Source organism: Triplophysa dalaica, chromosome 19, assembly GCF_015846415.1.
Source record: "Triplophysa dalaica isolate WHDGS20190420 chromosome 19, ASM1584641v1, whole genome shotgun sequence".
Lineage (NCBI taxonomy): Eukaryota > Metazoa > Chordata > Actinopteri > Cypriniformes > Nemacheilidae > Triplophysa > Triplophysa dalaica.
In genome coordinates this window covers 3,859,845-3,882,753 of record NC_079560.1, presented here as the reverse complement: position 1 = coordinate 3,882,753, position 22,909 = coordinate 3,859,845, and the positions used below count along the sequence as shown (strand labels likewise).

Below are 22,909 nucleotides of genomic sequence, written 5' to 3'. Positions count from 1 at the left end.
CATAATGCACGAAGGACACGGCTGCTTAACGGTCGTAGGGTCAATACAGAACTTATTAAAGGTGTGATTCAGAGATGTCAATATTTTAGGGTGATGTGTTTGTATGTTACAATCGCCAACATTAACGTGCATATTAAATTCTTTGGTAGATTAACTTGAAACAGAGTTTGGGGTGGGGCTACCTGCTTGATTACACGTCTGATAGGTGGATGGTTTTTTATAATGATTATATAACGCTTAAACCCCACCCCACCACAAAACAGATACTGTTGCCGAAAACAGTTTGCGATCTGAAACCAGGTTAAAGGCGACCAGGCTTTGTTTAATTGATTGCAGGGATTGGCTAATACCTTCCTAACAGTTTGCAGGTTTGCAGGTGGCACGACTTTGTGCTTTTGATAAACCCTGCCAAACGGGCTTTAGATCAAAGAGAGAAAAAGAGAAAGCAGGTGAAAACGAAAGATAGAGAGAGGGAGATGATGGACAGGAAGACACATGACAGGGGAAAAGAAAGTGAGGGAGAGCTATTGAACGCTATCATAACCTCCTCAAAACCGTGGACCATGTGACTGTTCTACTCCTTTGGCACACCACTTGTGTTTGGCAAGGTTTATCATATTTCATTTTTCACTTTGCTGTTTTCTCTCTCCCACGTAGCGCTGCATTTTGTAAAATTTGCCACTACACTATTTTGTAATAATTAGCTAATTTTGTTGAAAATAGTTGCTTCCACTTTGGCCCTCGGATTTTCATAACATCGAAACCATCAACATCACGTGACAACATCTTTCGTGTTGCTGTGTTGTTGCCGAAGCATCAATGAAACTCAATATGGAGTAATATCTCAACGCGGAGGGTGTTTAAAGATTAATAGGAGGTTAGTAAGATTCATTATTCATTGTTTTCAGAAAGGGCTCATGCTTGACTTGATGTGGCCTGAGCCCTTTGTCATCGGTTTTGTCAAGCCAGAGTCGTCATTTTTTTTTAATCCGTCCTCCATATTGCATGTCATCCATCTCTTGCTTTCACTGTTATTTAGAAAACAGCCTTTGGCTTGATCGTAAATCACCATCACAGGACAGAAATTCTTCTTCTTCAGCTTCCCAGAATTTCAAAATTCCTTCACATTTTTTTTTTTTTGTAATGAAAGGATTTATCAGGTAACAGATGAGCTTGGGTCAAATCTCTAGCTTATAAATTAATCACACAGGTTGTGGAAAAGCGGGATTTGTATATGAGCAGATTCCTTCTCCCTATCAAGCGGGCCTCTGATTTCTAAACCCAGATTAACCTCTATTTTTAGGGGCGTGCAAGTTTGTCTTGCATTATTAATGCTTTTTGCTGTTGCTTTTTGGAGGGTTGTCTCAAAAATTTCTCTCAAAGTCTAATGAAGGTCTTTGTGAGCGCGTGACGTGTCTCACTTTTTCCAAATAGATGCCCCTTGGTACTCTCTAAATAGCCCGTCTCACTTTTTTTCTCTCACATACAATGCAGAAGACTGCACAATTTTTTTTTTGCCACAGCATCTTAAAAGCGATGCGTGTCTCATGTAATAGTTAAAACGCCTCGGTGTTGAACCTTGTGGGAAAGCTGTAATAGCAGTAAATAGAAACATAAAAGAACATTGGAGCATAACCCTTGTGTTGAGGTCACATCCCCGGTGCTTTTCTTTGGTTTTCAGCAGCGGGACAGATGGTCACATGGCAACCATCCCACCTCTGACAATGCAGCTTGTCTGTCATTCGGTTGTCAAGGTTACAGTTACAAAAGGAAGTCGGCCTGTCGAGTCTCTTTTAATACAGTATTGGGGAACCTGTGAGCAGCTCCTAATTTAAAGGAACGGTTCATCATTTTGTTTATTATTGTTTATGTTTTTATTTTACCATGAACACAATGATTTGAATCACTCCTTAAGATCCATTGAATCTTCTGGTGTGAGATAGTATAATGGTGTATTAAACCATCGTAAACGGTGCTAAGATCATGGGTCCAATATTTATGGGGAACACATTTGGATAAAACAAGAAAAACGAATTGCTTGAACTGAAGCTTGCTACCAAATCTGTAAATGTAAATCAATGTACTTGACTTTGAAGTCGAGTATTACTGGAAAAGTACTGTCATGCTACAAACATGGTTATATTAGTTATATACAGTATACACTTCCTTCTAAACAATGTTAAAAACTAATTTCATTATCGTTTAGACACCTCACAGAAGTAAAAATAGCCAACGTGGATATAAGTATCCGAAGATGCCCGATTACGACAAAGAGGAGGCCAATATTTGATACCGGATCATAGATATTTATAAAGCAAGGCCGAGAGCTTTTTTCATTTGGAGGCATCCATTACAGGCAAATGCATCGGTCATATTGGAGGCCCTAGCCAGGGGTTTTAGCATGAGATAGGATTCCTGAAAGCATCTATTTTAGTTCAGGGATACATGCCGTTATCAGGGCATTTGTTTGGTTGCCTAGGCCAGCCCGGCGCCCGTCAAAATATGTCTGGCTTCGGTCATTACCAGACAAGGGAGCTACTGTAATGCAATTGCGCTTCGCACGCGTTTACTCTGATCTCAGAAAATTTCAGCGTTATGGAAATCTCTGCCGGGCTGCTATCAGATGGGTTCGTTGTTCAGAAAGCTGACTCATGTTTGTTCACTGCAGTCATTAGAAAGTGGTTATGTTTCACTTTGTGCTGAGGAAGAGTATTCACATTAGGTGGTATGAGTAATAACACCAATATGCCAGTATTAACTAATTACTTCAGTTGTTGTTTACTTTGGCTTGTTTTCAAAGAATAAATGAGCACTTTTAAAGGATAATAGAAGTCTTTAACCCATGGCCTACATTGAAGCAAAGCAAAGCAGGGCAGAAGAGTCTGCAGCCATTTCAAAGACATGTCTGATCTACCCAGGCAGAAAAACACAGCGTGACATGAAAATGGAGTCTGACTGACACTTGGTTATTTATCCAAATCTTCATCTTCACTAGTAGATTTCAAAACTGCCTTGGGGTGATTCTGCTGTCATGAAAGACGGGGGGGATTTCGACAGCATTTCCATTCAGGAAAAATTAGCAACATTTTGATCGTTTTTCAAAGCGAATAATAATTACAAATGGTCAAAAAAGATATAATGCATCATCTTTTTTCATTAAAACAATTAAATATTCATCCATTATTTGCATTTCTGAGTAAGAGACGTTGTATTACGTAACACCGAAGGTTTGGACTGCGTCTCCTGCCAAGCTGAAAATCTCTCTCACACGAGTGTGGGGGTCTCGAGAAGGGGGAGAATGTAAAGACTGTCAGCAGAATATGATCACGAATTGATGTTTAATAATAATGTTGTCTACACGTTTAGCGTTTATGATGGAGGTGTGGACGTGCGGTTTACTATATACACGGATAACCGAAACTCACACTGGGAAAGACTAAAATGGGGTTTCCATTCATCTGATATCAATATCATTAACTAGACAGCAGCTGGCAGAGAAAATGCTAATGTATTGAGATTGAGAAAACCATTTTGGTCGTAATTTTGAGGAACATTTACATAAAATTACATTTACAGTAAGCAGTTGGCAGACGTTTATATCCAAAGCGGTTTAACATACATTTTATTGATATGTGTGTTCGAAAAAAACCCCACAATCTTTATGCAGCTAACGCAACGCTCAACCAATTGAGCTACAAAAAAACGCTGTTGTACCCACCAGGCCATTGTTGGTATTACATCAACAAACGCCTTCAGACATTGGCCGTCCTTCTATTTACCTCTGTGGTGACTTCATTCGTATGTTTTAAACCCAAGCTTATTCCTCAGGGTTCAAATGGTGCTGTTTCAGCAATTACAGCCTGTACCTGTAATTAGCTTTCCGCGTATCGCGCACATGCTTGTAAACACACAGCATCTCACCTATGGGCTTGGAACCCTCTCGTGTTACAATCTCACCCTTTCATTGTTTTTTGTCCTGTGCCTCTTTACTTCCTCATCCAGAGAGAGCAAAGCGCTGGGTAGCGCCGGCTGTCATGGAATGGCGGGCCGGCAGGAAGTGTTGGAGGTGATATCAACAGCGACAGGGAAATGAGCTGTAGCGCATCGTGTGCACTGCAGGCGCGAGCTGTACTGATGGCTGAGGGAAGTCTGTTAGACAGCACCCAGAGAAACGCCACAAATATCAAAGGGCCTACGGAATGAGGGCGTTCCAGCAGAAAAGAGCAAGAATTGAATCTTTCTAGTCTTGCTACTTCACATCATTGAAGCAAACGGGCCTAGCATTTTTACTCTCAGGAATAAGATATGAATAGGAGAGAGTGTGCAGTTGCTTTTGTTTTGATGGTTTAAGGGAAGGTTCACCAAAAATAAACAGTCTGTCATGGTTTACTCAACCTCAAGTTGTTCCTTAGCTGCATACATTTCTTTGTTCAGTTGAACACAAAGAACGACAGTTTGAGGCATTTCGGAAAGCAAAAAGTTCTGGGGCTCCTTTGACTACCACTTTTTGCATCAGAAATGTCAGTTGCTAACATTTCTATATATCTTTATTTATGTTCAACCGAACAAAGAAATGTATTCCATAGTCTATTTGAATACTCGATTCTGATTGGCTGGAAGGTGTGCATTAAAACCGGTTAATGCACAAGTAGTTCCAGTCAGTCGGATCAATGTTTAAAACAAACTGATGAAAAATGTCATTTTCAACTGTCTGAACAAAAAATACACTGTAAATATTAATAACAGCTTTAATTTGGCATATGACCATGGTATAAGCGGGATAATCCACAGCTAGCTGTACATAAAAGGATTTAATCAGACTCCGCTTCGCACCGGGTGTTTCTTTACCTCCATGTCATACATTATCCTTTAACGCATGGCTTGCCATTGATTATCCCTTATTTATTTCATATTACACAGTATATTTAGTGTGCTTGATGTCAATGTAGTGAAACAGATCACGTGAAGCACACCTAAAGTTGACCTAAATGACCAAATATTGTGCTCCAAACAAAGTTTTCGTCCTAAAATTTTAATATATATGTATTTTGGAGAGATAAAATGCCACATATTTCTGTCTTTGGTTCCTTTTTTAGTGAGGCATGATGTCACAAGAGACGTTATGACCAGGTGTAAACTGGGAACTGATGTACCTTCAAGTGGTCTTTTTTAACATACCACTGTTTGTCTTCTCCGCAGGTTCTACTGGGACTTGATAATGCTCATCATGATGATGGGGAATCTAATTATCATTCCTGTGGGAATAACCTTCTTTTCGGAGCAAACCACCACCAGCTGGCTCATCTTCAACGTGGCCTCGGACACCATCTTCCTGGTGGACCTGGTCATGAACTTCCGGACGGGGATCGTGAACGAGGAGAACTCTGAGATAATCCTGGACCCCAAAATCATTAAGATGAGCTATCTGAAGAGCTGGTTCGTGGTAGACTTTCTGTCCTCCATCCCGGTGGATTATATCTTTCTAATAGTGGAGAAAGGCTTCGATTCGGAGGTGTACAAGACTGCCCGGGCGCTCCGTATCGTACGGTTCACCAAAATCCTCAGCTTGCTCCGCCTTCTCAGGCTTTCACGTCTCATCAGATACATCCACCAGTGGGAGGAGGTAAGGGGATGGCGTGCTTGCGTGTGAATCTGTGAGTGATGGGGATGGCGTCGAGTAACACATGTAGAATTTGTTGTGTAGAATAAGAAGCCCACTTTGACATGAACATGAGGAGATGCTATCAGACTTCGTAAGTGTTTCGGTGTGTGAGATGCAATCTACCCTGGGTGCCATGAGCTCAGGTGTTGTGAATTAGAACGAGACCTCTCCGAGACCTCTGACGCATGCTCTTTATAGGTGGAGAGACTCATTTTGAGGTTAAGGTAAGCATGGGTGCCACTAAGCCCTCGGCGACACCTCGAGAGCCATATCAGGTTAGGAGGAACCAACCTCTTCAACGTGGCGAGTGCAGCTGAGCAAAATTATTAACCACCTCAGTATTTATGCTAAAGTGCGCTTCTTCCACCTCCGTCGAGACAGCCTGAGCTTAAAACGAAAGCATTTATCCTCAAATGACGTATTCGGTCTGTACCCGAATGGACTGTTTCACAACTACCTTTGAAAGCACTTTGAGATCACTTTAATGGAAAATATTGTATGTTTCTTCCTCTGACGTATTATTATTGTTCGCTGATGCTATAATAAATGACAGCTTGTGGTGCAAAATTAATCCAGTTTAGAAAATCTCCTGTTTCTTGTTGGTGCAGAGTTGTTGGTTGATAAAAAGGAGTGATACTAAATGGTTATCTGATTATGTGCCATTTAAAAGAACACTGTCAGATTTTATTTTTTTATTTTACCTTTTTATGTCGCCGGAATGGTACCATAAGGTTATTTTTTGTACCTTTACAGGTTTACAAAACATAATGCAATTTTTTGGGAACAATATTGTACCTTCAAAGGTTCAGTTAAATTATAAATAATTAAATCAATATTAAATAATGTACCCCAAAAAATGTACAACATTTCACCCTATACTACCTTTAGTTAAACATAAATTAATATTTTTTTTATGTGGAGCTCAACATGACGAATATTAAAAAAGCAGATACATCTATTATTAAAATAATATCAAATTTGGTGGCACGATAACATTGAATCTCATTGGTGCATGTATGTCTTGTGACTAGTTGGCATTTGCATTATTTGTGATGAGACACATAAACCAATAACATTCATCAATAACAACGTCCCGCCATATTTGAATTTTCCACATCTTTGGATCTGTGCCATGGTTGTGTGACGTATAGATCACTAAATATGCTAAAAACATTTTGTTTGTGCTTTTTGAAGCTTATTCATGTTGAGACCTTAGATAACAGAGAGAATTTCCATATGTAGGTAAACTATTCTATTGCGATTGTAATGCAAAGTCTCCAAAAGGAGTTATGCTACCTTGTAAAATACCACATTTCGGCAAATTATAAAGCAGCATTGCATGCGTTTTCAATGGAGAGGTTGAGTTCTTGGCGACAAAAAGTAGGCAGTTGTGTACAGAGAAATGCCAATACATATCATTCAATCCCAACAAATATCAATAAAAATGGCTCAGACTAATTAAAAATGGACAAATTCTCAACAAATCAATAACAAACAAGCTTCTATTTTGTGTAGTACGTTGCCTTTAAAAGATTTTGTGTTGGCCTTAGACAGCACGGGCGCTCGGTAGGGTTTGGAACAGGGCGCTTGTTTTGATTTCCTGTGTGTCATTAATCTCTTAAAGCAAGTTCATCTCTCCGTTCAGCTGGCGGCCACCCAAGTCACTGCAGAGGAGTCTTGTGAGGAGGTCAATCAGGGTTTTCTGATCAGTCCTAATTGAAATACAAATGTACCTCTTAGGAGGAGTAAAGCGAATGAATGCAGGCGACAGTAATCAGGCTTGATTTATTACTATTGTTCTCTGCTCCAGTTGTATTGACTAAGACAGGAACTCTATTAACGGTTTTGTTAGTGTGTATGGCAGACAGAGCACCGTAAACAAAGTATGAAGACATGGAGGTCAAAAAATATTCATGTTTACGAAATTATCGTGTAATAAGTGGTTCCCAGGCTGCTAAATGGTTGTCAGTTTGTTGCTTTCGGGTTGTTAGATTTTTCTAGTTGTTTGATATTGTAGGTGGATGTATATTGGTTGTTGCCCATATTGCACATAAGATATGGGGTGTCTGGTCCCTAAATATGGCCTTCATAGAGACTTTTTGTCTCTTGGTTTTATTGTGCACGGGTGCATAACTTGTGTTTATTTTGAAACTACTATTAAAGTTTTTCAAGTATTTGCAACTTGTGAAATAAGTCACTCTAAAATTCTCACTTTTAAGCAGTAATCCAGAACTCCAGACTAAACCTGCTCAAAGGCTTTACCAAGCACTTATTTACGGCATCTCCAGAAGCATCCACATTACACACACCATTTCCCCTCTCTGACACCACACTGATGCATTCTGGGTAATGACTCTCAGCCCCATCTCTCTCTCTCTTTTCCACTGCTGCGCTGTTCCGTCTTCTATTCTGATTTACTTTGTAAATAATATGCTGTTTGCCGACAGATAAATATGAGTGTTGCATATCATGTTGCATAATATTATCACATATTTTTCCACACCCAGTCAGCTTGAACAGTCAGATGTTTTGTTTGTCGTGGATGAACGTGTTTTTATTCCAGACCTGAGGGACATAGATTCCTGGGTTCGCCACCTCTGTCCGACTCCAGGCGTGGGCTTATCTCCCGCCTCGAGCTGGTATGTGTGCTATATACAGCACCATACAGGCCTCTGTGGATTTACCGCCATGTTGAATGAAGTCACAATACAGTGATGAGCTCAAGACACAGCTGTGTCGCAGTTAGCGCGTGGACGGCGCTGCTGCAGCGAGTCATGGTGCAGGGACTAAATGGGCTTTAATGAAAAGCCGAGCGTGAATCAGGAGGCCACTGCGGAGCAGACGTTCCGCGCGATAGCGCTTGGATTTTATAGAAAGATCATATAAATTTGTATTCTCTTTCTCTCTCTCTGTCTTATGTATAATAAAATTTCCTATTTCATAATCTAGAATTTTTATCAAGCTTTTCCTTTATCACAGCATTTGACCATTTTACTTCCTGTCTGTCACTTCCTGTCTCCATACACTAAGATGAAGGGGAGGTCGAGTTGAAAGTAAATACGTATGCAGAATCTATACAAGCGAGTCACGGAAGTGAACTGTTTAATTCGTTGTAACATCATGATGTTATACGTTCAGATGTCTCTGTACAGAAATCTGTCTCTGCTGGTGTGCTTTAAAAATGCTGTATGCAGAATTAGTTTTTGCTTTGTTTTTCAAGGTTTGTGCTTGGCTTCGATGTGCCCAGAGACTCACTCAAGGTTCAGACATTTTGTTTAGTATGATAAAATGATGGACAGTATTAAATTGGATCGACCAATGGCGTGAGAATGGAGCAGAACCCTCCGTTTGGAATATGAAATATGAAAATGCAGAAATGATGTCAGCTTAAATTTAGGGAGTGTTGTGTTTGTCTTGTGCTCTGTTAGCATCAGCCAATGAAAAACGTTCGAAATCATCTGAAAGTGCATGATGCTGTTACATCACATTGTGAAAACGTTCTTCTCCTTTCTTTGTTCTTGGTTTATGTTTTGTCCCTGAAATGCTCTTTAAAGCCTGTTTTATTGGAATAAAGAGGGACGTGCCTATTTGGGTGAAAAAAGGGAGAGATTGGTTCTGTGTGATTTTAGGAAAGATACAAAATGGGAATTGGGGTGAGGGCATGGTAGTGGTTCTGGCGGTGTAAACACTCCAATCCCCAAGTCAATGAGGGCCACATCTGTCCATTTACTCTGAACATTGGTGCTCATGTCTGCGCTGTGGAGGCCAGGTGTGTGTACAGTGTGTGTGTGAGACAGTCACAACAAAACCCAGCTGTAATCTTCCAAAGCCTTGTGCAGGTTTTATCAACCAAAATTCACCGGCATAAAAAGCAATGAAATTTAATTGAAAATGTAGAATTTTACTAAACAGAATAAATGATGGACATGGGACTCCAAAAGAGATCTGAGCATCATTCACATGACGCTGTCTCTTTAAGAATGTATCAATATGGGAGACATTAAGGCAGAATGATTCATCAGGGAGCTGGTAAATCAATCAAAAGAGGAAAATCTGACCTGCGTGCTGAGCTCACTCAGAGAGGAAGGAGCGCCGCCGGGAGGGGCAGGATGGTGTTTGATGACGGCAATGTTAGTAAACTGGTCTGGAGGCGAGGTCATTCAACAAACCCCATTATCACCTTCAGGGTTTTTAGGTCAGAATGAATCCCAAAGCATTTGTGGGACTTATCATGTTTTCATCCAATAAGGCAGACACCAAAAATCAAACAAATTTGAACTGTGATATTACTTTCCTAAGATTACTTCCTTTGAGTTGAGGTTTTGTTCTTCAGCTGTGGTTGTGTTTTGTATTTATAAAACGGATGTGATATATTATTGTTAAATTCTAGATAAAATATGTAACCAATAGCCTTAATTACATGCCATCAGTTACCACAGAAAATAATATTTGTACTCAAGGTTACTTGAAGTAATTGTACATTATTTTCAATTTCAAACAGAAATAGGGATAGAGAGGCTAAGATTAAATGATAGCTTTTAAGGGATAGTTCACCCAAAAATGAAAATGTTGTCTTCATTTACACAATTCTCTATACATTCTGTTGAAATCAAAGATATATTGAAGAATGTTAGCCACTGAAATGTCTGGTAGTACGATAGTGGAAAGAATTACTGTACAATTCATTTGTCATGTTGAACACAAAATAAAATATTTCGAAGAATTTAGGAAAACAAACAGTTCAGGAGTACCTTTGACAACCATTGAATGGTAGTCAGTGGTCCAGAAATCTCATTGGCTTAACATTCTTTAAAATATCTTTTTTTGTGTTCATCAGAACAAAAAAAATATACAGATTTGGAACAATTTGAGGTTGAGTAATTCATGACAGAATATTCATTTCGGGTGAACTGCCCCTTCAAGGTGTATTAAACCTATGAAAGTCATTTAATTGTGAACTCGTCTAGACAGACAAGTATGTCTTGCCATTGACTTCATGCCCAACAAATACACACTGTATTCAAATGTCACATTTGACAGGTAAATTCTGGCCTTTCTAAATCAAAAGGTCACCAAATCCCAGAGTAAATGTTGCTCCTGCAAAGCGACTACATCCTGTGTTTTGTTCGGGTCTTGTGTTGTTCTCTTTGTTGTCCACCCGTGTGTGTGTTTTCGAAGCACCTGTGCCTGTTTCTAATGACTCTTCTCCCGCCCGTGCCAGACTCACAGGTGTCTTGGGGATCTGTTAGGTTAGGAAAGTAATGTCAGGTGAGGATAAGTAGTGTTTGCCTCCTCAAAGAGACCTTCAAGCCGTAAGACCAGAGCAGCTCAGCTGCTACTGCGGCTTCTCCAGCAGGAGAAATGTGCTGAATCAGCTGTCGCTGCTTGCTTTCACATAAAAGTTGATGTTTAGCAATTTTCTTCCCATTGGCTTTATATCGGGTCATACTTTTCTCTGGGAGTGTGTTGGTGTGCCGTGAAGGATTAAAGCTGGCATGAAAGCAGTGGTTGACTCATTTTATCACACGTATGCTGGTGTAGTTAAAGTTTGAGATTGTTTTTTTAAGCTGTTGGAGCATGTGAAGGTGTATAAACAAATGGAAATTACGACCCAGGAGGAATGCTCGAAGGGTGGATTTGAAAAGTAGGAGGGATATGTGATGTTAAAAGCTTGTTTTAAGGTTATAAATTCACAAACTTTTTTTGAGAGGACTCTAATGGTTCACAACAGGGACAGCGATGTTCATTCATAAAATAAATAGGATACATTATCATTGAGCTGGGATGGATTTCATACATGCAAATGAAATGTAAAACGGGTTTGTTTCTGTTGGCGGCCGTTTGCTCTTGAGCTGCATGTATCCTCCTGAGCCACAAATGCGTTTCCTCGTGTGTGTGTGTAAGATATCTGCCTTCCTTAGCAGACTAAAAGCTCTCATCATGCGGAGCTTGTGTGACTGGGTGTTGGGATGCGCTGGATCTCTTTAACAGGAAGTATGTGTTAAAGGGCACGTCGGACGAAAATCTGACTTTTTTCCCGTTTAGGTGCTACAATTGAGTCCGCGATGCATCTACAAACTAAAAAAAATGTGAAAAACTAGAACCCAGTAAGTTTGTTTTGGTGTGCCTTTCCCTGCAAGCATGTGAGAAATCGAGCCGTTCAGATTTCTCTCCTGTTGTGACATAGAGCGAGGCTCTTATTATAATGTTACCGCCCCTTTATCTACACAATTCCACCCACGGCAGTGTACCTGACACCATGGCTAAAGTTTGTGGAAAACATGCAAAATGTAATGTAGTCGCTGCACAAAGTACCAACCTCAGAAGAGACAGTAGTGGATTTTTTTTTGTTATTTTTAATTTTACAGTATTTGATCTAATTTAAAAAGTACAGTTTTCCCACTTATACAATATTTTTCAATCAAAATGTAGTTGTCAATTGTCAATTGGGGGGTTTTGCTGAGCTTTAGGAAACCGTTGCATTGCTAATAAATATTTCCGATTCAAATCCTCCTGATGAGGATTATATCAGTAGAAGCTGTTCTTAGATTAGCAGCAGTACTTAGAGAAGATATATTCCATTGGCCAGGTTTGTTTTTGTGCTCTTTAAACTTGCACGTCTTTGCTTAATTAGATTTCTCAAGACGCTCCCTTTGTCCGGGCATGCTAATGCAATTTCTCCACTTTTCCTCTCAATTAACAATTCATCTTTGCCCAAAACTGCCCCCCCTCGGCTATACAGAAGAACAGGCAAACAGCAACACTGAAGATCGCAAGAGAATAAACAAGAACTAGCTGTTCTTTCTCCTGTGGCCTGTGGGCACAAAATGCCCAGCGCCCCATAGGACAACAGGGGATGCTGGGATATACTGATGCTAAATCAGCCTCCTGTCATGACAGGCCAGAAACAAATTATTACACAGCTGCTTCATTGAATTTAAAGATAACATTGTAGGCTGAAATACTTTGATTTATTTTTTTCTCAGTTCATTACTAGCCAGACATGTTTAAAAGCAATTTCTTCATTTTATATATGCATTTGGCTTATTTTCTTTAGTATAAGTCTTTAGCACAAAGGATGCATGTTATACACTGAAGGGTAAGGTTTTTTTTACCACTATAGAGCGTTTCACCGAACACGTGCGCACTTGACCCCCAGTTAACTTCCAGTCTATGTTTGGCGTCTATATTATAACTATTTATGTTAATAAATGTTAATATTAATTTTTATTTTTATTTTAATGTATGCTATTTGTATTAAATTAGCAAGTTGTTGAATTTCGTTGTATGTTCATTTTATTAAATAAACAATTTGTTGAATGGGTCCTGTAGTTTGGAGGCATTTATAGAAACCGTTTGGTACATTGACATCTAGCGGTTAAGCTTGTAATCTGTTCTTTATTCAAAATAATTGAGAGACAAGTTTAGCCAAGAAACGGTTCTTCTCGGTTTCTTTTAAATAAGCTACAGGTACTCTATTGTTTGTGAATGTGTACCGGAAGTTAAGTTGGGGTAACGTTTATTTATGTTGTTAAGATGAAACCGTCTATAATCAGGAAATGTTGGAGCTGAACAAATAACTGATGATTCTCCTTTAGATGAGGTTCGTTTCAGTTGTGAAAATGCTGCTTTTGTAGATTTGGGTATAAAAGAAGATCTCCTGCCTCTTTTGACTCATGTTTACTGTGCCAGTAGGAATAAATATGGATGCTTTATTATTTCTCATGCCACAAAATATGGCTCCTAAATGTGATTTGTCTTAATTCTTTGACAATTTTAAAGTACCAACTGAGTTTTATTTCCTTCAGATGAACAGCCTGCTGGGGGTTTAGGTCTTTAGTTATCCTCCACTACCCTAAAGAACGTGCCACTTGGTAAAGTGGCATCTGTTATGGAAAATGCTGAATCATATAAAAGCCTGATTTAACAAGCTCTGCCCCCTTTTGGCCACAAGAAGAATTAGATCAGTAAAATACAATAAAGTATCTTGACTTTTTCTTCCTGTTTTCAAGGGCAAACGGTACACTGTGTGACTAATACAGATATAGTTGTTCTGGTGTTTGCGAACACTTGTATTTACTCTCCCGGTGGGATGATGCACTCTTGTATTTATTCCTGAGACATGTGGCTGTTCAACCTGAGAACGCTTTGATTTTTCGTTTCCATTTGTCAACGTTAGTTAATGCAAAAGCTAACACAATTTTTTTTTAAAGATTCAGTTGTGTATTGTTTGTTTATTCACTAATGTTGACAGATACAATTGTTTGTTTCGAAAATTCCATTTCATTCCATTTTCTACCGCTTATCCGAACTACCTCGGGTCACGGGGAGCCTGCGCCTATCTCAGGAGTCATCGGGCATCAAGGCAGGATACACCCTGGATGGAGTGCCAACCCATCGCAGGGCACACACACTCACTCATTCACTCACGCACTCACACCGTACGGACAATTTTTCCAGAGATGCCAATCAACCTACCATGCATGTCTTTGGACCAGGGGAGGAAACCGGAGTACCCGGAGGAAACCCCCGAGGCACGGGGAGAACATGCAAACTCCACACACACAAGTCAGAAGCGGGAATCGAACCCCCAACCCTGGAGGTGTGAGGCGAACGTGCTAACTGTTTCGAAAATGTCTCAGTAAATTGCAGTTAACATGTAGTCGTGTACATTGATTCACAGATGCTGCAGATGTGTTGTTTATTGTTCATTTTGTGCTATAGTAACATGTGAGGTTATTGAGATGTTAACTATAAACAGAACATTATCGTAAAGTATTACCAACATTTTTTATATATAAAATAAAATATCATTTTAACTGATTATTTATATTTTATCATATTTGATATCTAATTACTTATTATTTATTCATAATTAGATTAAATTAATTTTATTTTGTAGACAAAAGTAATATTAAATGTACAGAATATGGACTGATAATTGTCCTGAGAAAAAGACTGCAGAAATCGTGAAGTATCAACAACATCCGAGTGCTCGGGTTTGAAAGTCTGGACCAAAAGCGAAGTTTTCAACTTGAGTTTATTTCTATCACACATTTTGAGTCTTGATTTGGCAACACAGATGGATTGAACAAAATTACATTTGTTGGGTCTTAGATTCTGGATGGGTGATGTCACAGCGCGATGGTTGATTCATTACAGCTTTAATGGGCTGTTACTTCACGGGCTGGGGAGTTAATGTGCTGAGGCTTGTTTTTGGATGCAAAGGAATGAGTCACTTTGTCACCGATTTGTTTTTACCCAATAATTACTACAGCCGCAAGTTGAAAATTAGTTGGTAATTTGTACCGATTTGAACTGATATTAATGTGCTATACTCGAATCACAACTGGTGTCATTCTTTTATAATAAAAGGGATGCCAATGTTTGCTGTAGTCGTGTGTTTTAGTGGAATGGGGCCGAGGGATGAGATTCTGCAAGGAAAGAGTACTGGTGCCTTTCATTGTCCCACATATGAAAACTGATACAATTGTCGATGAAAATCCACTCATATCCTTTGATGTCACAATGAGGGAAAGAGGAATTATACATCGGCAAGCTTTCATAGCTCGCGGAGCTGACTCCATCACATGGATATGTGATTGTGACGCTCCATAGGGATGATAATTGGATGATGACGTAGACGGTAACCTAAGAAAATGCCCGGAGGGAAAGGATGCTTATGAATGTGCGTGGCATGTGTAAACCCTAAAACTTTGAAATATTTAAAACTCAGACGCTGCAGAAGTAATGCAGAAAAACAAGATGGAGAGAGAGACAAATGCATCTGCAGAGAAAAAGGGTTGAAATCCTCCTTTTAGAAGTCTCACACTCTCTGGAGAAATTAAGCCTCTTTATTCGCTCTTTCATGTTTGTGTGTTTGTCTTGCATGGCGCAACCGCACGTGTGTCGTCCTGACGTGAACGTACAGATCTTGTAATAATTATTTGCAGCTCAGTTCTGCTTTTGCTCTGAAATGATCAACTACACCAGGGAGCATGAGCGCAACTAAACAAGAATAATTCACAATTCAAGTTCCTTAACAACCATTTTTTTTTTATTTTGGATTTGAACACCTTTAATGTTCAAATCTCACTCTTTCGACTGTTTCAAATCAATAAATTGTTCAGGATTTTCTCGTCTTGAGTGATTCATTAAAACTAAACTCTATTTAAGAGTGTTTTGTTCATGAAAAACTACACCGGTCATGCTGTACTGTATGTTTTGTTGTTGTTGTTTCCAGCAAGGAATAGAAATACATGTTGTTTATTTGTTGTCTTTGTATTGTTTAGTGACGCCTGAGACTGCACGCTCAAAGCATCATTTGTTGATTCAGTTAAATAACATTGCAGGAAACACTTTTATGCAATATTTTATGACGGTGGTCCGTCTGCAATTTTTGAAACTACGACAGGCTCTCTCGTAACAGTCAGTACTCTTCGATTTTTTTAAGAAATAAGGACAGTTTCTCAATTGTTTCCGGACACCAAATAAAGAGCAGATGGAGACTTTCGTCCTGTGTTTACCTGTTTAGCTGATGTTGTGGATCTTTTTTGACCCTCTCTCTCTCTCTCTTACTCTCTGCCTCTCTCTCTCACACTAGTATTTTCTAATCCAACCAGACTGCAGTCTCAGCACAAGTCTCTCTAACCTCCCTCTTTATCCGCTATCTGTTCTCATCTCTATATTTCATTAAGTCATTTGGCAGATGACCTTCAACGATGGACTCGGCGCACTAGACTGTTTCCTAATGAACTGACATGGAGGAAAATGCTCTTGAGAATGTGCAAACCCTGTAGCCATCACTACATCTCCCTCCTCCCTCTCGCCTCTCATCCTCTCTCTCGCTGTCTCATTCCACCTTGTGTTGTTCTCTTTGGCACTGGTACACATTGTCCTCAGCCGGTGGGGTGAATGGACCAGGATTTCTTAGTTCTCCTATTCGTTCCTATTATAGATCTACAGCTGAGCTCGGGCTGAGAAAAACGTGCGATGAATGGATTTTCTCTCCTGTCTCTGCAGAACAGACTTCTTGTTTCACACCAGATTGGCTCCGGTGCTACACTAGTTACCACAACTAAAACGGCCAATCTTTTCTCACATTTGAGGACTCACTATTTCAGGAAATCCCTTATGCAAAGAAGAACCCTACGTATTTTCCTACATATTAGCTTTCAATTTATTAAATTATTTGTTGTAAATATATTACAATATGTTGAATAATGTATAAGGAGTTGCTGCTTTTCATGTACTGAAAATTATAAGCAATTGCTTCCAATTAATGAAATGTATTATTCTATATTATATTTTCCAATTTATTCCAATATATTTTTTGTTTCTTAAGGAAGGCATAGCATGTCATTTTTAATAATTTAATTATCAATTAATCAATCAATTGATTTATAATATATTTACAAGTAAAAAACTGAATATGTAGTGTGAACACAAGTAAGGCGCAAGTTTTCTTTCAATCTGTGATGATTTGATTCGAATGGAAACACATGAGCTGATAATATATTAGTAGTTGATTTTCTTTCCCCATTGCCTTGGATGTGTTGTTAGAATTTTTCAGAGATTAAAAGAGTTTATTCTGCATGATTTATGCTTTTGAATAATTATTATTCAATCAAAATTAATCATTTTGAACGTATGCCGTCTCAAAATCCACCTTAAAAATGACACATTTAAAAAATCTCTTTATTGTTTGTACATTTGGAATAACGTTATTACTGACGTATCTTTCCATTATTTTTAGATTTATATAATTTCTTCTTTACATCTGCAGTATAGCCATGAGGCCGGGGTTGCTTAATGAGTTGATGAGTTGTTGTTTAATACCAGGCATTATCATTATGAGTTAATATCAGCTCATCTGTAGGGCTAAAGAGAAAAAAAAGAACTAACAGTTATTGTGATATGATAGCTTATTAATTGGTTATGTTTTGTTATATCTGCATTTTAGATTTTGAGACACATTTTTATGAGTCCTACTAAAACATGAAAGTTCGTACAGTACTGCTGGCCCAAAGACAGTAGAGAGAGAGAGAGAGAAAGAGCAAGAGAGAGGAAGAAAGATGTCAGCCATTTTTTAAATCGATGTGCTTTTAGACTCTCTGCTGGTTTTACACTGAGACTAATCTGTCATTTGAACAGTACAGCGTGTATGTGTGTCTGCATTTCTCTGTTGGCAGCGGGCTGCTTCAATAGAATGAATAAGCTGGCATTGCTAAATATGGTCCCTCGCATTAGAGACAGTGTCAGGGGGTTAATGAAGAAGCTTCTTTCATTGAAACTCCCTTTGGATTAGTTAAGTACTAACCACCCATCCTAAAATGTGACTAATGAAAATGTCTCTTACTTTGCTGGGAACCTTTCAGACCAGATGCTCTTACATTGCATCAGCAAAAGAAAGTTTCACAAATCTTGATTATACTAAGACATCAGACAGCAGCGTCGGCCTCCAATGCTTTTTATAGCGCTTTTGAGGGCAGTGTTCCCCATAACATGAGAAAAAAGTGATCTTTTAAATCTGTTTGTGACACATCGGTGAAACATTAGACAGATATTGAGTCTCACAGCTGTTCCACTTTGAACTGTCAAATCTGAATGTGTGCGTATGTGTGAATTCAGCCTATATGTTGGGACTATTTTTATATGATGTAAGATAACCCCAAAACGTCAATGTCATGCATAGACACAAATGTTTTTCTAATTTTAAGCATAAGAAAAGATAAAAACAAATTGACAGACAAAAAGCTAGTCATACAAATGGTAGCATAGGTTGGAAATGCTCGTTTTTTTATCTGTATTTTTCACATTTTCAAAGCTCTGAATATATAAAATATATCCCTGCACTGACCGGAATGTCTAATACAAGCGTGATATTGTTTTACAAAGAAGATTTATATAGGTAGGGCTATATACCGTACATTTGTCCTATGGTGTGACAGCAAAAAAAAATTGGGGAAAAGCATTTCAATTTTAATAGTATAATATTTATAACATAAAATAGCATAAGACAGATCTATCTTTCATTGTTTATCTTTTTTTCACAATCTTAGCTGTCACACCATCGGACACATTTACGGTTTATTTGTCAACTACCCAAATCCATATGAAAAGTTGGTGTGTTTGTTATTTATTAAATAACACGCATATCAACCGTCTGTCAAATTGCCCGTATGCTTAGTTTTTATCCCCAGCTACTGTAAATTGTATAGAAGTTCCACAGATTCTCACAGATCCGCTCTACTTGCCCGAAGGCCTTGGTTTTCAAAGACTGTCTGCGTTGGCGTCTCTCTTTGTATCCCGAATGAAATGAATTTTCCCTACTCACCCCACACGGGGATGTTCATTTGTGTCAGACGTGCTGAGTGATGCTGTCTGGATCAGGAGTTTGGCATTTGAATCATGGGAGATCAACTATCTGACACGACCATTAACTGTGGCCTTGATCAATAATTTAACTCTGGTGATTTAGGCTCTATAATTAGGTATAGTGGATGGCCTTTTGGCGGCTTTCTAGGTTGTGGCTATTGTAGCCTTGTTGCCAGATGGGAATAACAGACAGTAAGCGTCTCTTTCATACGCTGTCTCTTTCTCTCTCTGAATGCAAATTGATCCTTTTAAGGAAGTTTGGGCATGTCAAAGGCAGACGGACTCAGGGAATGTGGCCATTTCATTAAACAGAGCGAAGAGTCCGAAGTAAGGAAGTCATAGGATTGGTAGAAACTCTGTTTGCCTAAAGATTATATTTGAACAGGTTTTTTAAATGGAATTATGAGAATATTAATATGTTTAAAAACAATCAAAGTCTATGTCCAAATTAATAGTACAGCTATGGTGCGTGTGTGTCTGTAATCCTACACAACTTTGAAATAAACTTGTCATTGGTTGTTCGAGCATGCAGACTTATGTTCATGTGTGTTATTATAGCCGTTGTACGTATATATATCCCTTTATTATTTCCTGCAAAGAAATGTTGCGGATACATGTAATTATTGACAGATAAATACTTCATGTGCTTCATTGTGACAACACCAATGGACCTGAAGTATATGAAAGAGTTCAATCGATTCAGCTTTCCCGTAACTGCATTTTTAATGGCTCTTATTGTTCGTATTGAGGACGTACAGAATGACACATCAATGACAGAAGAAAGCACGAACAAGATCTACCGAGTTTACTGTTACACGTAACAAATGAACTGATAAGACTGCCAACAATTCAATGAATATTGTATCTTAAACAAAATCTAAGGACTGAATTTAATTGCAATAAAGTTAAACTGTAAAGAATATGTTCGTAAGACGGCGTCTGTTATCATTGGTGTGGGTGACTGTGGTGCTAATGAGAAACCATGCCAGCGTGTGTGGTTGGTATCAGGGAAACGCTGTTTTCGATTGAAGCCATCAGTCTGTGTTGTTGTTTTGTTCTTTCTTCTCGTGTTACATCCAAGAATCGATTGACTTTGCCCTCGAACCATAAATAAGTTCTGTTTAGCATTGAAACGTGAAGCCTCGGTCCTGATAGGTTTCAGTGTTTGTTTTAAAAGCGTCCCGCACAAGGCTGACGTTAAAATAACGCGATGTAACTTTCTAATGTTACATGGGCCATGTGTCTTCTTATCAGTCGGTTTGCACGGTATCTGAACAGTGTTTATTTCTTTACTTGGATTTTTCCTTGTCGAATATTTTGTTGCACTCTGATATGATGTCAAACAGATTGGAAGATTGTGTGTTGATCCTGTTACCTTTAAGGTCGCAGAAAGTGTTTTAAATGATTGACAGCTGTGACAGAGAAGAAAAGACAGAGAAGGTGTTCTGTCTTGGAAGCCGTGTGCCTCGTTCAAGGCCTCATTGTGGCACAGCTGAGATTAAAAGAGCAGGGGAGTTGAGGTTATCACGCTTCTGAGACTAAAATAGACCCACAGCAGCCCAGACCGGCCAGGCCCTCATGAACTGCCGCATTCAGGGAAGATGCGCCACTTAGGACATGTAGAGATGAAGAGAAATCGTTCTTCATTTCTGCTCCACATCACTACTTGTGCTATGACACCAGACATATAATGTGTTTTGCACTCCCCAAAAGGTTTTATGCTGAAAAAACGGGACATATAATAATATAAAGGATATTTGTTTCCTGTTGGAAAAAGTTTGTCATGACTTTAGGTGTTTACCGATATTCTAGTGACTATGGAAGTCTGGAATTTTGTCACCTTTTTTATCATCTGCCAGGTGATAGTGTGAGGAACAGCACACCTCTCCTCCACAAACTAAGTGATTTGAAGTGACATTCGTATCTGAGGCATTTTTTGAAACACTAAATATTACATAGTATGTTCTGGGATGGCAGAGACTGAACAACAGATTGAGAAATAATTCAGATTGAGAAAAGTATTCAGCTGCTGTGGCTTAAAGGAAAATTGAATAACTTACATATAAAATATTGACGAATGATGTCCGTCCATCTGATTCACTGTCATAATAAAAATAAAAACAAATGTGTATAAGTAGGAAATAGGGCTCCACAAGATATTGAAATGATCAAAATATCGCAAATATGTATTATATATAATCAAAGACTGTCTGATGTGTGGAAGATGATCGATAATCAGAAATCATGTGAAATATAAAGTGTCCTTTTAAAACCTTGTATTAGCTATTAGCAAATTCGCTATTTTCTCAGAAAATTTAAAAACTCTACTTTTTAAATGATTAAATACTGTGTTGTTCAAGTTAACAAGCACTTAACAAATGATTTATGTCAAAAGAATAAAAATCATTGAATATAGTGATACAAGGTTTCAGAAACACATCAGCAGTTGGTTGTACAATTTTAGTTTTTTAAATATATTCAAATATAGTTTAAATGAATTTTACAAACTTAAATAATTATTGTATCGCATATCATATATCGCATAATTTTGCAAAATATCGTCCATTGCATTTTTCTTCAATATCGTGCAGCCCTGGAATGAAAGTTAGAAGCAATAGAAGGTTAAAAAATGGATGAAATAAGCTTAAAATGCATCACAAACAGAATAATTATTATACCAATTATCATAGCATTATTTGATGCTCCCTCTCTTACGGAAACATGAAAGCTACATTTAATAATTCAAGATTTGATGTTTACAAGCAGACATTAAGAGAAGTCCCAGATTCCACTATGAAGAATTTTGAAGCTCTGACGGCTCATGAAGTTTGACCTCTTTTGTGTTCTCGAAGAAAATATTTATTTCTGCTGGTGATAGAAAGCGCGCAGTGACCTTTGGATCGGTGTCTATCTCTCCTAAAAGCGTTTGAACTTCAGTAATCGGAGTGTCAGGTGTTTTTCTGGTCGCCGGTATAACTTAGCCAGCACACACACACATCAGCGACCGAACAAATGTTTTCATCGATTGTTACTTTAGGCTAAATTAATAATGTCTCTAGTCACTAAATTACAGCGACTCATCAGGAGGAAACAGCCTCCTTTAGGCCTAATGTCGAAAATGTAACATGTAAATTCTAGACGTCTGCGTCTAAATAATGCAGTTCTTTCAAAGAGACAATCTGCTCTCTTCAACTTCCCCTGTTCTTCGCTTTTCGCCTTTCTTTTCACTCAATACGCATACTTCCACCCCAATCCATTCGCTTCCCTTTCCCTAATGTTTTGTTCCTGTGTTTTTCACAAGCAAGCTAATGATTGGCCTTCGCTCTAAGGCGCCTAACAGGTCGGTGTTGAGTAGGACGTGAAAGTGCTAAATAGCTGCGTTGCGGGCTGAATCAGAAGGTTTAATGACAGAAGGCAGCGCTGCACTCAAAATTCTGGCCCATTCTCCGTCACCCCACGGGGGTCCGGTTCACAGCCCCTCACCGAGCGCCAGAGATGGTGATGTCATTTCCATGTGGCAGTTCGCCAGGCGCACTGTAAAAAGCTTTCTTCCTCTATAGAACAGTGAAATATCCTGAAAGCAAATGCAGTGAGTCACATTTCCTCTCGAGTGCAAAGCCCTTCCACTTCATTTAGCTTGTTACGATGTGTACAGATCCCAACACAACACGCATCATGCCCTGAAATCGGTAAACCAAGCTGCATAATGCACGTCGACATGCTTTGTAGTCATGTTATAATGTTGGTCTTGGTTAGTATTTTATTTCAAGATTTGCATTAATACATTTGTTTATGCACTTTAATGTACAGGTATATGCAATATGTTCAATGGATTTAATATAATAGACTTTAGCGCTTTTCTTATACATT

General features: G+C 38.7%; 1 protein-coding gene across 2 annotated transcripts in view; it reads left to right on the top strand.

Moving 5' to 3' along the window:
- Positions 1-22,909, top strand: part of LOC130407701 (potassium/sodium hyperpolarization-activated cyclic nucleotide-gated channel 1) — a 76,807-nt gene that overhangs the window by 3,161 nt on the left and 50,737 nt on the right. For both annotated transcript variants that reach the window (XM_056730852.1, XM_056730853.1), the window contains exon 2: positions 5,200-5,623. In XM_056730852.1, the coding sequence (XP_056586830.1) occupies positions 5,200-5,623 (424 nt within the window). The remainder of the gene's footprint in view (positions 1-5,199; positions 5,624-22,909) is intronic.